Here is a 14133-nt window from a genome sequence, read left to right as displayed (position 1 = left end):
CCTGTGTAAGCAGCTTCCTAGGAGCCAGGCTCAGGTGAAAACGGGTGCTCTCCATCCAGGTACATCAGAACTGCAGGGAACCACAGCTGCGCTGAGGCAGGGCCGGCCCAACCCCGTTAATGCTTCACCCTCAGCCCCTGCCCAGTGCTTATGCCAAGATGGCAGAAAGGGATGCCACTCGAACCCTACCCACAAATAAAAAGCAATGTTATTTTTTTCCCCAGAAACAGAAAACAATGCTGATTTTCATAATTTAGAGCAAGAGACAGAAAATTTTAAGAAACAAGTTTTTAAAAATATATGATTTAATTGTACATGAAAGCCAGGGTATCATGGTGGGAAGAGGTGTAAAGTCAAGTGGAAACCCTGAGGTCCCCAGTAGGCGCACATGAGGAGAGACAGGAATTTAGGTGAGAAGCAGTGTCCTGGAAAGGTCTCCACAGGCTGAGACACGTGACCTCTGCGCTCTGAAATGCGCGTTAACGAGACACTCCTCACAACTCTTGTTCAAATCCTTACACTTGGAGGGCACTGCTCCGAGTGGAGACAGCTACCAGATCACAACCACGACCACTGGAGAGAATTCTCTGTCTGAAGGAGAGACAGCCAAAACCAAATCGTGCTCCAGAATGGATGAAGGTGAACCCTGGACCAAGGCACGTGACCCAGCAGGAGAGCTGACATGTGGCCCGTGGGGATGGTCCCCCGACACACAGACAAGTACAAGACTCGGCACATGTGCAGGGGCAGGAGACTCCTGAGCTAGGCTCCCACAGGGGTGGGGTAAACAGCATACTCTTAACAACCGAGAAGACTCCAGCTCCCTGCGTGAGACCCACATCCTCTCCTGGGCTGTCACTCAATCTCGGGAAATACTGGTTCAAGGAAGAGAAACAGGGGCCCCACTGTGTAGGAGCAGCAGGCGAGTCCTTCCCAATCTGGCTGGGAGCCCCCTTCTCCCTCTGGGCAGGCTCAGCAATACTGCCTACATGCTGTTTCCTGGTGGACAGTCAGAAGGTCAGACCCCAGCCATGTTGTCACAGCAGAGACATGACCCCAGCTCTTCGGGGAGATGTTCAAGGAACACCCACAGAGCTGGGGTCCTTCTTTTTGCTCACCTAACCCAGAAAGATGACCAGCCTGCTGTCTCTCACCCTTGGCCTGTTAAACATCCCCTTTTCAACTTCAGCTTAAAACCCAAACCTCCTTCCTTGGGGGCGACGACTTCAGAGGTGCGAATGCCGTCAGTGCTGGTCACCCAGCTGGGACAGGTGGGCTGCCAAGCCCAGAGTTTGTTCCTAAACTGGAGAGACCTGGGCTGGAATTAAGACTGGCGAGCTGGGTACTCAGCCCCTGCTTCCACTTCACTTTCCTCGGTCCATCCCTGCACTACCTCTCCCTATAATACCTTAAAGGTTAGCACGTAAAGATCCCCTGCCCTTAACTGCTGGCCTGGGCTTCCTGAGAGGCACACTCAGAATCGTAGGAGCTCACTCAGCTCGGTAAAGGGGCGGGGACCTACAGTCAGCAGATTCTGCTGGGTTGTTTCTGAATTGTGTCTTCAGGGTGGCTGGTTTGCTGCTCAATGACAGCCCACAGTCCTTTATATCCTGATATGTCATATGGTCTCTTTCAGTGTCCAGCGTACCACTGTATAGTAGTTCTAGTATTTACATCATTACTTACTGGTGTGAGGAGGTAGGAAGCAGTGCGGACCATAACACAGGATGTCCCCAATCCCCCGGGGGCATCTCTACAAGACCAACTTCCCAGAAGTTCCACAGCCTGGCCCAGCAGCATCTGCCTGATGTTCTCCCAAGTCCAAGCCCAGAGGCTTCTCAGGAAATGTGAGGAGGGCACTTGGAGGTGGCCATTCCCCAGCAAATGCTAGGAGAAAACCACCAAGCACGAGGCCAGGAGCACAGACCCTAGGCAGCACAAATCAGGCTCTGAGAGGTGCTCTGCTGATTTTCAGTTTGGGGGGGAGGAAGGGAGGCTTTGACCAAAAAAACCCTTTGTCAGACCTCAGGAGGATAAAAATAAAACCAAAATAAACTGAAGGTTGTGTCACTACTTACATGTTTCAAAAGGAAATAGGACACGCTGCATGTTGTGAGCATGGCAGGCGGGAAAGGGAGCCAGGGAGAGCCTTCTGTATTCAATATGCGGCATCTGCAACCACTCAGGCGCCCAAAGTGGAGCGCCCGTGCAGTGGATGTGGTTAATCACGGGGCGGTCCACGCAGAGCCGGACCAGCGCCGGTGCTGAGAGATAAGACTGGAGGTCCGGCTGTGCGTCACCTCCCAGCCCAAAGAGGCCCCAGGCTCTGGTTTCAGGGGACTCTCCACTGAAGCCACAGATACTAACCCTCCCCACCCTCAGCCCAGGCCAACACTAACCTTTCAGCTAGAAGAAACAGCCACAGAAAACCAATTTTGTTTCCTTAAGAAAATAAATATTTGCAGGAGGTTAAGCAAAAGTACAGGGGCTGGACAGGGGCAGGAAGCGGGGCCAACACTTTCAGCGAGCTCTGTGGCTCCCTCCTCCGGAGTACCAGCTAGGGCATCAGGGCCCTCACTGAGTCCAGGTACCAGATGCTCATGACTCCCCTTTCCCATCCGAGGGCTGCGGAAGTTTCCCCTGTCTTGGAGATGACGCACTGTACTCCCATGTTGGCTGTGAGCCCTGGCTGAGTGCCTTGGGGTGGTGGGGCTTGGAGGCTCTGATCAAACCAGGCGTAAATCCCTGTTTCTATTTTACCACCAGGGAAGAAATGAGAGACAAGTTTAGGAAATGCCCAGTTAAGACAGTCAGTCACTGGACAGCTGTATCCTCAGGATCAGCTTTTCATCAATAAGAGCGAGGCCAAGCCCTGGCCCACTGCTGCAGAAGAGACAAACAGACTCTTGCCTCTCAGCGCCGCCGGAAGGCTCGGGATATTCTCCAGGCGTTGGGTTCCTCATAGCGGTTGTACAAGGGTTCAAGTCGTTGCTGCTTCTTCTGCTTGCTTAGCTTGGTCGGGTCAGAGACCTTGAAGAAGGCTGGAGCAAACTCCACGAGCCACCGGGGGTCAATGGTGGTGACCTCACGCATGTACTCCTTCGTGGTCAGCACCAGCTCGTGGTACACCACCCTGAGCGGGGTACAGAGAGAGGGCTCAAGCCTCCGATACAGGCCTGGCTCCACGGCACCCTGGTCCCTGGTGGGCCTCAGCTGAGCTTGCATTTGACCCTCCTACCTTTCCTGCCTGACCCCTGAGGAGACTGCAGTCTCTGTTTATGATAGCCACACCCCAATACTGAGGAGCCTGCACACCTCTAACCACAGAGAACTGCCAGTTCCAACGATTTAAATGACACAGAGCCAATCACATCCCTTCTCTGGACCTCGGATTCCTGCTCTGTGAAATGGGTGGTTTTCTGGGCTGTATCCATAGACCTCTAGGGCCCTGAAGAGGACCTCAGAGGCTGCCACAAGGGGATGGGGAAAGCCAAGCAGGCAAGGCTCTACATCTCCAGCCCTCTTCTACCACCATGGTGGCACCGTGGTTTATAATTGGTTTTATGTTAGGGTGGGTAAGATTCCAATTTTTTTTTAAATACTACTTGAAAAAAAATTTTTTTTTTAACCACCTCACTAGATAATCTCTAAGATCCTTCCTAGCTCTTACCCCCATGATTTTCTCTAAAAAGGGCCTCGGGACTTCCCTGGTGGTCCAGCGGTTAAGACTCTGCGCTTCCACTGCAGGGGGTGCGGGTTCAATCCCTGGTCAGGGAACTAAGATCCCACGTGCCGCACAGTGCGGCCAAAAAAATAAAACTAAAAATAAATAAATAATAAATAAAAAGGGCCTGATATTGTGTCTAATTCAGGCTCCTGCTTCTCTAGAAATATGAGCAATATTAGAATAGGAAGTGCTGGGGGTGGGTGAGGATACAAACACAAAAGGCCAACAGATCCACAAGCTCTCTGCCCACCTACCATTCGGGCTGCCTGTTGAAGAGAGCACTGGAAGGATGGATGTAGACCACCTGCTGGTCGATCAGTGTCCGGTAACCCTCCTGTGGGTCTTTCTTGGCAGCGTTCCGGAAGAATCCACTGCAGATGGCCTTCTGCACTCGGACTGTGGACTTACCACAGGAGACCACATCCAGCTTGTGTCTAGCAGGAGAATAAATCAAGAGAGGACAAAGGTGTGAGACTATTCTGCTTTCAGAGGTTCTATCTTCTGGAATGATGGTACCCAACACATCCTTCTTGGGGTCCCCAGAGTTGGCACCAGGACCCTGCTTCCAGTCCTTCCAGGGGCAGCTCTACACAGCGGGCAAGATGGATGCCATAAGAGCCAGACACTTTGCTTAGGTTGTAATTCAACCCAATAATGTTGCAGACGCTTGTAAACAAAGAGCATTGTCAACAAATAATATATCATCTCCCTCTTAGGAACTTTCTGAAGTGATTCTCAGCCACGTCCTTACCTGGGGAGGAGTACAACAAAGACGGAAAAGCTGGAGGAAAAGAGTTATGTGAGGAGCAAGAGGACAGGTGCCTACAGCTTCACAGGTTCGTACAGAGACAAACAGACACGGCATTCAAGGAGGTTCAACTTGAACATGAGAAGTCACCGGGTGTTACCTGTCCATTATGCCCAACATCTGCTTGCGAATGTCCTGGGCCCGGCGCAGAGAACGAGCCTGGATAAAGTTCTCATAGCACCATGGGTTGGAGAACTTATTGTTCTTCCAGGAGTTGTACACGGCCAGCAGGGTGAGGTGGTCCCCTTCGGTCTGGTGGAATTTGGCCTTCTTCTGATCTGCAAGGGCTTGTTTATCCTGCAAGCAGTGTGGAGAGGATCATTTTCCACCCCACAGCTACTAACTGAACATCCAGCAGTGCTGGGGAGCCCTCTGCGGCCCCATCAAGTGTCCACATTAAGCACTGTGGTGGCAACAGGCTGATTTCACCCAACTTCACCTGACCCCTATCTGAATGTGGGCCTGAACTCCCTACCTTGGGCCTGTAGAAGACGTTCTGCACAGACAGCATGGACACAATGGTCAGCATTTCCTCACTGCAGCCTAGATGCACAGACATGATCAGCATTTTGCACAGCATTGGCTCCAGGGGGAACTCTGCCATCTAGAGGGAGAAGAAGAAACTACAATTGCATCCCTGGGGAAGACCCATCTGGGGTTGCTAGTGTAAAAACACTGGTCAGAGTGGGTAACAGACCACAGGAGGTTTACCTAAGCACTATGGTGCGGGATGCCTGGCTCTATCAGAAGACTTTTTTATTTTTAATTTCCCAAATAAACCCAACAAAATGTATGTGACCAAGAATATAACTACCATTGGGATAGGTGGGAATTTTGCAGACATCTTTTCAAATTAAGGCTAGACTCAATAATATATCATGAGGTAAGATTAACTGAATAGAATTTCTTTTTCTGTAAAGAAGAGTTTTAAGTGACAGCGGAAAATCCAGGTTAAAAACAGGCATGTAGAATTCTACTCAAAGCTTATCCAGGGCCTCAGAGTTTAATCTTTTAAACAGAACAGAGTATGGAAGGTTAGCCAGGGAACCTTCCCCAAAGCACCAGAAGTTAGGTTCTGTCCCCTACCCTGCGGCCCAGGCGAGTAAGTAGGCCCTCGTCGTCCAGGGCCCCCAATGTGTATAGCTGCTCCATGGCTGTGATCAAGGTTTCCATTGGCGGGGCATCCATAAAGTCAAAGGACAGCAGGTCATTGATGCCCATGGCCTAGAACAGAAGAGAAGAATGTGTGTGATGGGAAGGTCAGCCTCACCAGTGTTAACATGGAGGGAGACTACTTGTCACCTTCTCTCTTATATCTTCGACTGCAATTAGGAAGCCACTAGCAGGATCAGCAGGAATCTCCAGGAATGCGCCACACAAAACTCAAGACTGATAGAAAGCATATACTTTCTCGGGAAACTTTAAAAAACACTCTCTCAGAATGACAGTATGTACAGCTTAACGACAAAAAGATAAAAATTTTAAAATGGGCAAAGGTAGACATTTCTCCAAAGAAGATATAAAAATGGCCAACAAGCACATGAAAAGATGCTCAATATAACTAGTAATTAGGGAAATGCAAATCAAAACCACAATGAGATACCACTTCATACCCACTAGGATGGCTATAGCTATAATTTAAGAAAGAAAAAAAAAAGAAAGAAAATAACAAGTGTTGGCAAGATATGGAGAAATAGGAATCCTCATATGTTGCTGGTGGGAATGTAAAATGGTGCAGCTGCTGAGGAAAACAATTTGGTGATTCACCAATAACTTAAACAGAGAATTACGAAACGATCCAGGAACTCCACTTCTAGATATATACCCAAAAGAACTGAAAGCAGGGACTCAGACAAATACTTGTACGTTAAGTTCACAGCAGCATTATTCACAATAGCTAAAAGGTAGAAACCAGCCAAATGTCCATCAATAGATGAATGGATAAACGAAACACTGTATATACATACAATGGAATATTATTCACCTTTAAAAATGAAATTTTAACACATGCTACAACATGATGAACCTTGAAAACATCATACTAAGTAAAATAAGCCAGATCAAAAGGACAAATATTTTATGATTCCATTTATCTGAGGTACCTAGAATAGGCAGATTCATGGACACAGACAGTAGAATAATGGTTACCAGGGGCAGAAGGGAGGGGAAAAGGGATAGTTTAGTTAAATGGGTACAGAGTTTCGATGTGGGATGATCAAAAAGTTCTGGAAATGGACAGTGGTGATGGCTGTGTGGCTGCACAACACTGTGAATGTACTTAATGCCACTGAACTGGACATTTTAAAAAGATTACAGTGATAACGTATTGTGTATTTTATCGTAATTAAAAAAAAAAAAGACAACAACCAGCTTGCCCTGTCTCTTGCATACATAATTTCTCCTGTGCACCTAGGAAGTGCCTTGTACCATGTTAGGTGGCAGGGATATAAAGGTGACTAAGACATGGTCCCTGCTCTCAGAGTTCACAATGGTGAGACACGTGGACACAAAACCACCTGCAATCTGCCTGGCACAGAGCGCGTGTTCGATACATTTGTTATGAAATTTGATGACTAAGAGAAACGAGTGAATGATGCCCTATCCAAGTGTGTATGAAGGGAGATGTGGCAGGACCTAAGCTTTCTGTTTCTTTCCCATAAAGTGATGGTGACCATAAACACAGCGGGTGTTCAATAAATTCTTATTGTATAAGAACTACAAGGAATTATGTTAGCAATCAGTAAGCACTGTGCCCAGTGCCCTTACCTGCATTATCTCCTTTATGTTCACAGGAGAGACTATTAACAGCCCCCGCTTTTGAGAGAATAGAGGGCAGAAGGCCGAGCAGATAAATTTGCCAAGGACACACAGCTCAGAGGAGAAGTTTGAGCCACAGATGCCTCTCTGTTCTCACTCCAGAGACTGGAGCAGGTTTTTTTTTCTGAAGCTCTGTTTTAGCCTCTCTTACAGGGAATGAATAATAAATGACAACAGAGCACTCTGCATCAGCGAAGTGCTAGGGCTCCAGCGCAGCATCAGTGTCGGGGGGTGGGGGGCGGGGGTCCCATCATCTAGGAAATTACTCATGCAGCTCCTCCTGCCAAAAGACAAGGAAGGTCCTCACAGGGGACTGAGAGAGGAAGAGCAATGATTCAGAATGAAAACCGAGTCCCCAGGGGGCCAGGCTGAAATCTGTACTAACAGTTCCCCTTTTTGGATTGGCGGTTTTGCTTCTGTTCTAAAAGAACAGAATTGGATCTGAAAGTTAAAGGGTTGAGGGAAGTGAGTTTGTCCACAGTTTGGCACTGATTCGATTTTTCCTAATATCCTGTTTGAAAATGCTCCCAGCTAAAACCTTTTATAACCAAATACCCTGCTGGTTACGATGGCAAGAAAAAATTGTCACAGCACACATGCCAATTTAGCCCCAGCCCCGCAGTAGAGAGGCTGTTATCACAGCCGTTTGCATTCCACTCAAAGGGACTGGTTCCATGAGGTTACTGAAGTATTTAACAAGGTTCATAAAACTGAGATTCATTTACTAAGGCCATAGGATTGGACTGTTCTACCAAAGCATTCTAACAAGACAGTGATTTCTACCTTGAGTGAGAGCACTGTGCTTGCTAAGTTGGTTCTCTGGATTTCCGGCACGTTGGTGGTCAGCATTTCATCTCGGTAGGCGCGTTCTGTGTACAGCCTGTAACACTTTCCTGGGCCTGTTCTCCCAGCTCTGCCAGCGCGTTGCTTTGCCTGAGCCTAGAGGAGTGGGCATATAAAAGTAACATATCTGTTAAACATTGCTTAACAGCTTTACCCAGGAAATCTGTTAAAAGAGGGGCACTCAGCAACAGGCAAAACCTAAAATGGGGTTTATTTCACTTCCTTTAGGGTCATTTCCAAGACTACCTACCAACGCTCTTATCATCCCCTCTCCAACACTCAGCATTTCAGGAAAGTTTGTTCAAGTGAGGCCAAATACAAGCAAGTGAATAGAAGAAATATGGTAAAGATCACAGAAATATACCTTCAAAATAGTGTGGCAGGGGCTTCCTTGGTGGCGCAGTGGTTAAGAATCCACCTGCCAATGCAGGGGACACGGGTTCGATCCCTAGTCTGGGAAGATCCCACATGCCGTGGAGCAACTAAGCCCGAGCACCACAACTACTGAGCCCATGCGCCTAGAGCCTGTGCTCTGCAACAAGAGAAGCCACTGCAATGAGAAGCACATGCACCACAACGAAGAGTAGCCCCCGCTCGCTGCAACTAGAGAAAGCCCTCGCGCAGCAATGAAGACCCAACACAGGCAAAAAATAAAATAAAATTAAAAATATTTAAAAAAACACAAAATAGTGTGGCACATCAAATGAGAAAGCATAAAACAAAATGACAAAACCCACCCTCCACAGTGATGACCAAATGTAAGTGAACTGAGTAAATATAATGTTAATCATACCAGTGAATGAGTCTGCAGCTGTTTTAAAAATTCGGTTTGAGATGCTCAATGACAGGAGGAAATGTTCACTCACAGAGGTGAAAAAGCAAGTTGCCAAACAATGTAATACTAATTTTATTTGTTTTTTAATCTTAATGCAAATATACAAACTACCAGAAGTAAAAAACTAGGGAAAAAATACCTTAAAATGTTAACTGTGTCTAATTCTAATGGTAGGCTTGTAGATGAGTTCTATTTTCTTTATCAAATATCCAACAATGAACATATATCACCTTAATAATCAGGAAAATTAAATACTTAATTAAAAACCGCATACTTACTACACTACTAGAATTGCAACCTGAAACAAACATGAAAAAAGATGGGCAAGAAAAACATCAAAATGATGACAGTGATTGGTGGTAGTAGGACTATGGGTAACTCCCAAAATAATGTAATGTGATTTCGCCCTGGGAGAAGGGCGCTAATTTTTGAAATTAAAAAAAAAAATGTAGGTTAGCCCTAGGTTGCTAGGAAACAGTGAATAGCAATCTGAAGAGGGCTGTTTTCTGACAAAACCATCTGTCTTATAAATAGTATCAGGACTTAGAAATTCCTATGCCAGCTCCAAACCAAAGGATGGAGTATGAAAGGTCACTACCCACTCAAAGGCAGGCAGCAATCACACACCGTGGCAGACTCCACAGCATTCTACAGGTGTCTCTCCAAATCAGGGAGAGCAGATAATAATAAATAATTTCTCCATCACTGCGAGTTGCACGTATCACCCCCAGGAGAACTGTACAGAGTACACATGCTGGGGTCAGACTGCCCTGGTTTAAATCCTGGCTCCACCAGCTGTGTAACAGGCAAGTCACATAACCCCTCTGGTTGTCAGTCTCATTTGTGAAATGAGGATAATAATAACATCTACAACAAAGGATCAACTGAGAATACAATGAGTTCATGTATGTGAAAGTAGCTGGGACAGTGCCTGGCACTTAGGAAGTACCCTGCAAGTCTTAGCTATTATTACGGAAGTTTCAAAATGAAAACAGCCTTATGGTATTATAAATGATGAAAGTAATACATACCTCTTACAGAATATTAAGACAATATATATAAAATAGATAACTAATAAGAACCTGCTGTATAGCACAGGGAACTCTTCTTCACTTTGCTGTACAGTAGAAACTAACACAACATTGTAAAACAACTATACCCCTATAAAAAAATTTTTTTAAAAAAAGGACAATATATAAGAGTACAGGGAAGAAAATGTGCTTTACCCATCAGCACAGTAACCAGCAGCACCACCAAGAAATAACCCTGGCTAACATTTCGCCAACATGCTTTCAGTCGCAGGCACGTTTACATACACTGTGCACAAGCACACACATTTTTAAACAAAAACTGGATTATACTACTCATGCTATTTTGTAGCTCACTTTTTTCAAACGATATACCAGAGTTATATGCTTATGCCATTAAATATAGACACACACCACCATGTTAATGTCACATAACATTCTATGGAATGAATTTACCATATTTTATTAAACTACTTCCCTTTTGGAGCTCATTTAGAATTTTTCCAGGTTCCCTCCAATATAAACAATGCTTCAGTGAACATCCTTTTCCGTTACCTTTGGATATGTGTTCAATCATTTCTAACTTTCAGATATACTTCTAGAAGCGGAACTGTTAGGTTAAAGAAATGAACTTTTACATTTCGGAAACATTGTGGCCAAACTGCCTTCAAAAGGGATGATCAGGCTATTCATCTTTAAATATAATTTAGGTAGGAAATTATTCCATAATTACCGAAGAAACATATTATCATCTCATGAATTATTACTATCTCAGATATCTGTGGCTAATAAGTCCAATACTTTAACATATATGTTCTTACCACTTATATTAGATCATCTAGGGTGCTAGGATTCAATTTCTTTTTTTTTTTAAGTTCCAGTTTTATGGGGCTTTTTAATGTTGACACACAATTCTGGAGATTAAAAACAAACAACACAAAATCTCCCTTATCTCAAGAAAGCAGCCAGCATCTTAAAACAATAAAATTCAAAATACAAAACCATAAAAAATTTCAGAAAAGCCCTAACCAGGATTTTCAGAAAAGCTGCCATACCTGAGAAATAGGAGTTACCACGAGCTGGTCGATCCCGGTCTTAGAATTGTAAACTTTCTGCTTCACGAATCCAGGGTCCACCACATAGTAAATGCCGTCAATAGTCAGTGATGTCTCCGCAATGTTGGTGGCAATCACGACCTGCAGGCAAGAAGGACACAGCTGGATTGAGCCGCCCAGGCTCAGCCCAGAGGTGTGAGAGGAGACTTCTGAACTCAGACACCTTCCCAAAGGGATTGTGTGGCTCTCCCTCTCTCTAGATGATTAGAGAGCACTTAACCTCAGTTTGGCCTCAAATGGGCAGAAGGGGAGGTGCCTTCATCTTAAGGGCTAGGTTGGGGAGGGAGTGGTACCTGAGGGAAGTGGAGTAGGAAAAAGCAGTGGCCAATCAAAGCCAATTTCATTTGGTGCAAATGGTTACATATCTCATTTTCTAGATCCAATGTTGATTACTACAATTTTAATTTTCTAGCAGGCTGGGAAGGCAGAGATTTCCTGGCATCACATGTGCCAGTGCAAAATGAGGTTTTTCTTCCCCCACGGGGACGTCTGGACTACAAAATGGGCTGTTTGTGTATGTGGAACAAGAGGGAGATTTTTTTTCTGATCATGAAATGAACTATAAGGCGGCAGAGGAATTTCAGTTTGTGTGTATGCAGCAGTATATGTGATCTAGAAGATTATTGGTCTCAGCTTGGCACTGCCACTGTTCTTCCACCCAGAGGTTCAGATAATAAAACACAAATGCTCAGAAAAATCATTGTTAGGAGGCACCAAAACATCTCACCCCATGCCAGCATCTTACCGGCCCTGAAACGCTTCTACCTGCCAGAGAGCTGCAGAAGCCCTCCCGGAGAGAAGTGTCATCACCAGGAACAGAACAGAGGAGGAATCACTGTCTTCCCACCAAACCTGCTCCTCCTCGTTTCCCTCCTCAGCACCATCTTCCATCCAGCTGCCCAAGCCAGAAACTGGTAGCCATTCCTGACTTCTCCCCTCTGCCCTTCCCTAAACCTCCAGGCATCCACTATGTCTTGACCATTCTAACTCTTTAATGTTATTCAAATCCTTCTATCTTCCAGATGGTTACTAGATTCATTGTGGTGGTCATTTCATAATATATGCAAATGTCAAATCACTTCGTAGTGCCCCTGAAACTAACATAATGTTGTACATGAACTACATTTCAATTAAAAAAGAAAATCCATCTGTCTTCCATTCCTAGGTATATACTCAAGAGAAATGAAAACACATGTCCACACTAAAACTTGTAAACAAATGTTCATACCAGCATTATTCGTAATAGCTAAAATGTGGAAACAATCCAAATGTCCATCAACTGATGAATGAATAAACAAAATGTGGTACACTCTGTTCTACAACAGAATATTATTCAGCAATAAAAAGAAATGAAGTGTTTATACATGCTACAAGTAAAAGAAGCTAGTCCGCAAGGACCACACGTTATGTGATTCCATTTATATGAAATGATGAAATGTCCAGAATAGGAGAATCCAGAGACAGAAAGTGGATGAGTGGTTCCCAGGGGCTGAGCAGAGGGTGGATGGGGGGTGATTGCTAAAGCGTGCAGGGTTTCTTTGAGGGGTGATGAAATTGTTCTAAAAATTAACAGTAGTGATAAATGGTGATTGATTAATGATTAATAATGGTAATTAATGGCTGCACAATCCTGTGAATATACTAAAAAAATTCTGTGACCATACTAAAGTGTACTGAATTGTATGCTTTAAAGGGACAATTGTATGGTATGTAAATTATATCTCAGTAAAACTATTATTTTAAAATCCATCTGTCCCCTTTCCCACTGCCTCAATACACACACTCACAGTCAATTCCAGCTGCTGGAACTACACAGCTCCCTGACATGGCCACACTCTCTCACCCCTCGGCTATCACAGCCTGTTCTGTCTACTCAGAATGCATGTTCTCCTGCCTTTCTCGTCTAGATGAACATCCACGTGTTCTTCAGGACTAGCTTAGATCCTCACTTCCTGTAAGAACACTGGGTTGGGTGCTCCCCCACTGGGCATCCAGCACACCAGCAGCATGTTCACACTATATGTTAAAGGCCTGTCTACCGGTGGATGTCCCACAGCAGATAGAAGCCTGTCCTCAGACTGCAGCCCTGGTGTCTACCCCAAAGCCTGGTAGATGCTCAAAAAAATATCTGTCGAATGAAGGAAAAGAGAGGAAGAAGAGCAAGATCACATATAAGACCCTCATTCCTTAACAAACTGGTTGGACCACTTTCTAAAACATAATAAACAAGACTCACATACACCTTAAGCAATCCCCGTTAGGGGCAGCTGCATACAGCACATGGTTTCAGAGCACAAGAGCCTGTGTTACCTTTCTGCTGCCAGGTGGAGCTGGGTCGAAGATTCGGGTCTGCATCTCACTGGGAAGAGCAGAGTACACTGGAAGGATAATCAACTCTGGAACATCGGGTCCCAGGGATTTCATTCTTTCATACAGGATCTCACAAGCAGTATCGATCTCTTCCTGACCAGTCAGGAAGACCAGGATATCACCTAAGAGGAGAACAGAAGCATTGACTTTCTGTGTGTGTGCCCTATACAAAGGCCACAGTGACATTCACCAAACTCCAAACGATGGAAAACACACTCATATTCTGACCTCTAACAAATCAAGAGGTTTTCATCTATCCATGTTTATTCATTTGTTTGTTTTTGGTTTTTTTAATTTTTTAAAATTTGTGTCTATATTTAAATAGATGCATTTAAACCCTACACACCATTATTTATATTTTCATCACCACCATTTCAAACATGTAAGCCTGAGACTTACAGACAGACCAATACTTAAAAGGCATTTTTTAAACATCTAAACTACAGGATGGTTTTTTTGGTTTTTTTGGTTTTTTTGTTTGTTTTGGCCGTATCACGAGGCTTCCAGGATCTGAGTTCCCCGACTAAGGATTGAACCCGGGCCCCCGGCAGTGGAAGCGTGGAGTCCTAACCACTGGACTGCCAGGGAAG

The 14133-nt window shown here is 45.0% G+C and overlaps 1 protein-coding gene across 1 annotated transcript in view; it reads right to left on the bottom strand.

Annotated features, from left to right (window-relative positions):
* Positions 1-287: 287 nt before the first annotated feature.
* Positions 288-14133, bottom strand: part of DHX8 (DEAH-box helicase 8) — a 29221-nt gene continuing 15375 nt past the window's right edge. Inside the window, exons 16-23 of the mRNA XM_060136035.1 lie at positions 13484-13665; positions 11114-11254; positions 8136-8291; positions 5622-5759; positions 5011-5139; positions 4636-4832; positions 3982-4161; positions 288-3133 (exon numbers count right to left, since the gene is read on the bottom strand). Of these exons, the coding sequence (XP_059992018.1) occupies positions 2914-3133; positions 3982-4161; positions 4636-4832; positions 5011-5139; positions 5622-5759; positions 8136-8291; positions 11114-11254; positions 13484-13665 (1343 nt within the window). The 3' untranslated portion in view covers positions 288-2913. The remainder of the gene's footprint in view (positions 3134-3981; positions 4162-4635; positions 4833-5010; positions 5140-5621; positions 5760-8135; positions 8292-11113; positions 11255-13483; positions 13666-14133) is intronic.

Source organism: Lagenorhynchus albirostris, chromosome 20, assembly GCF_949774975.1.
Source record: "Lagenorhynchus albirostris chromosome 20, mLagAlb1.1, whole genome shotgun sequence".
In the NCBI taxonomy this organism is placed as follows: domain Eukaryota; kingdom Metazoa; phylum Chordata; class Mammalia; order Artiodactyla; family Delphinidae; genus Lagenorhynchus; species Lagenorhynchus albirostris.
Note: the sequence above shows the minus strand (reverse complement) of the source record. Positions and strands in the feature narration are given on the sequence as shown.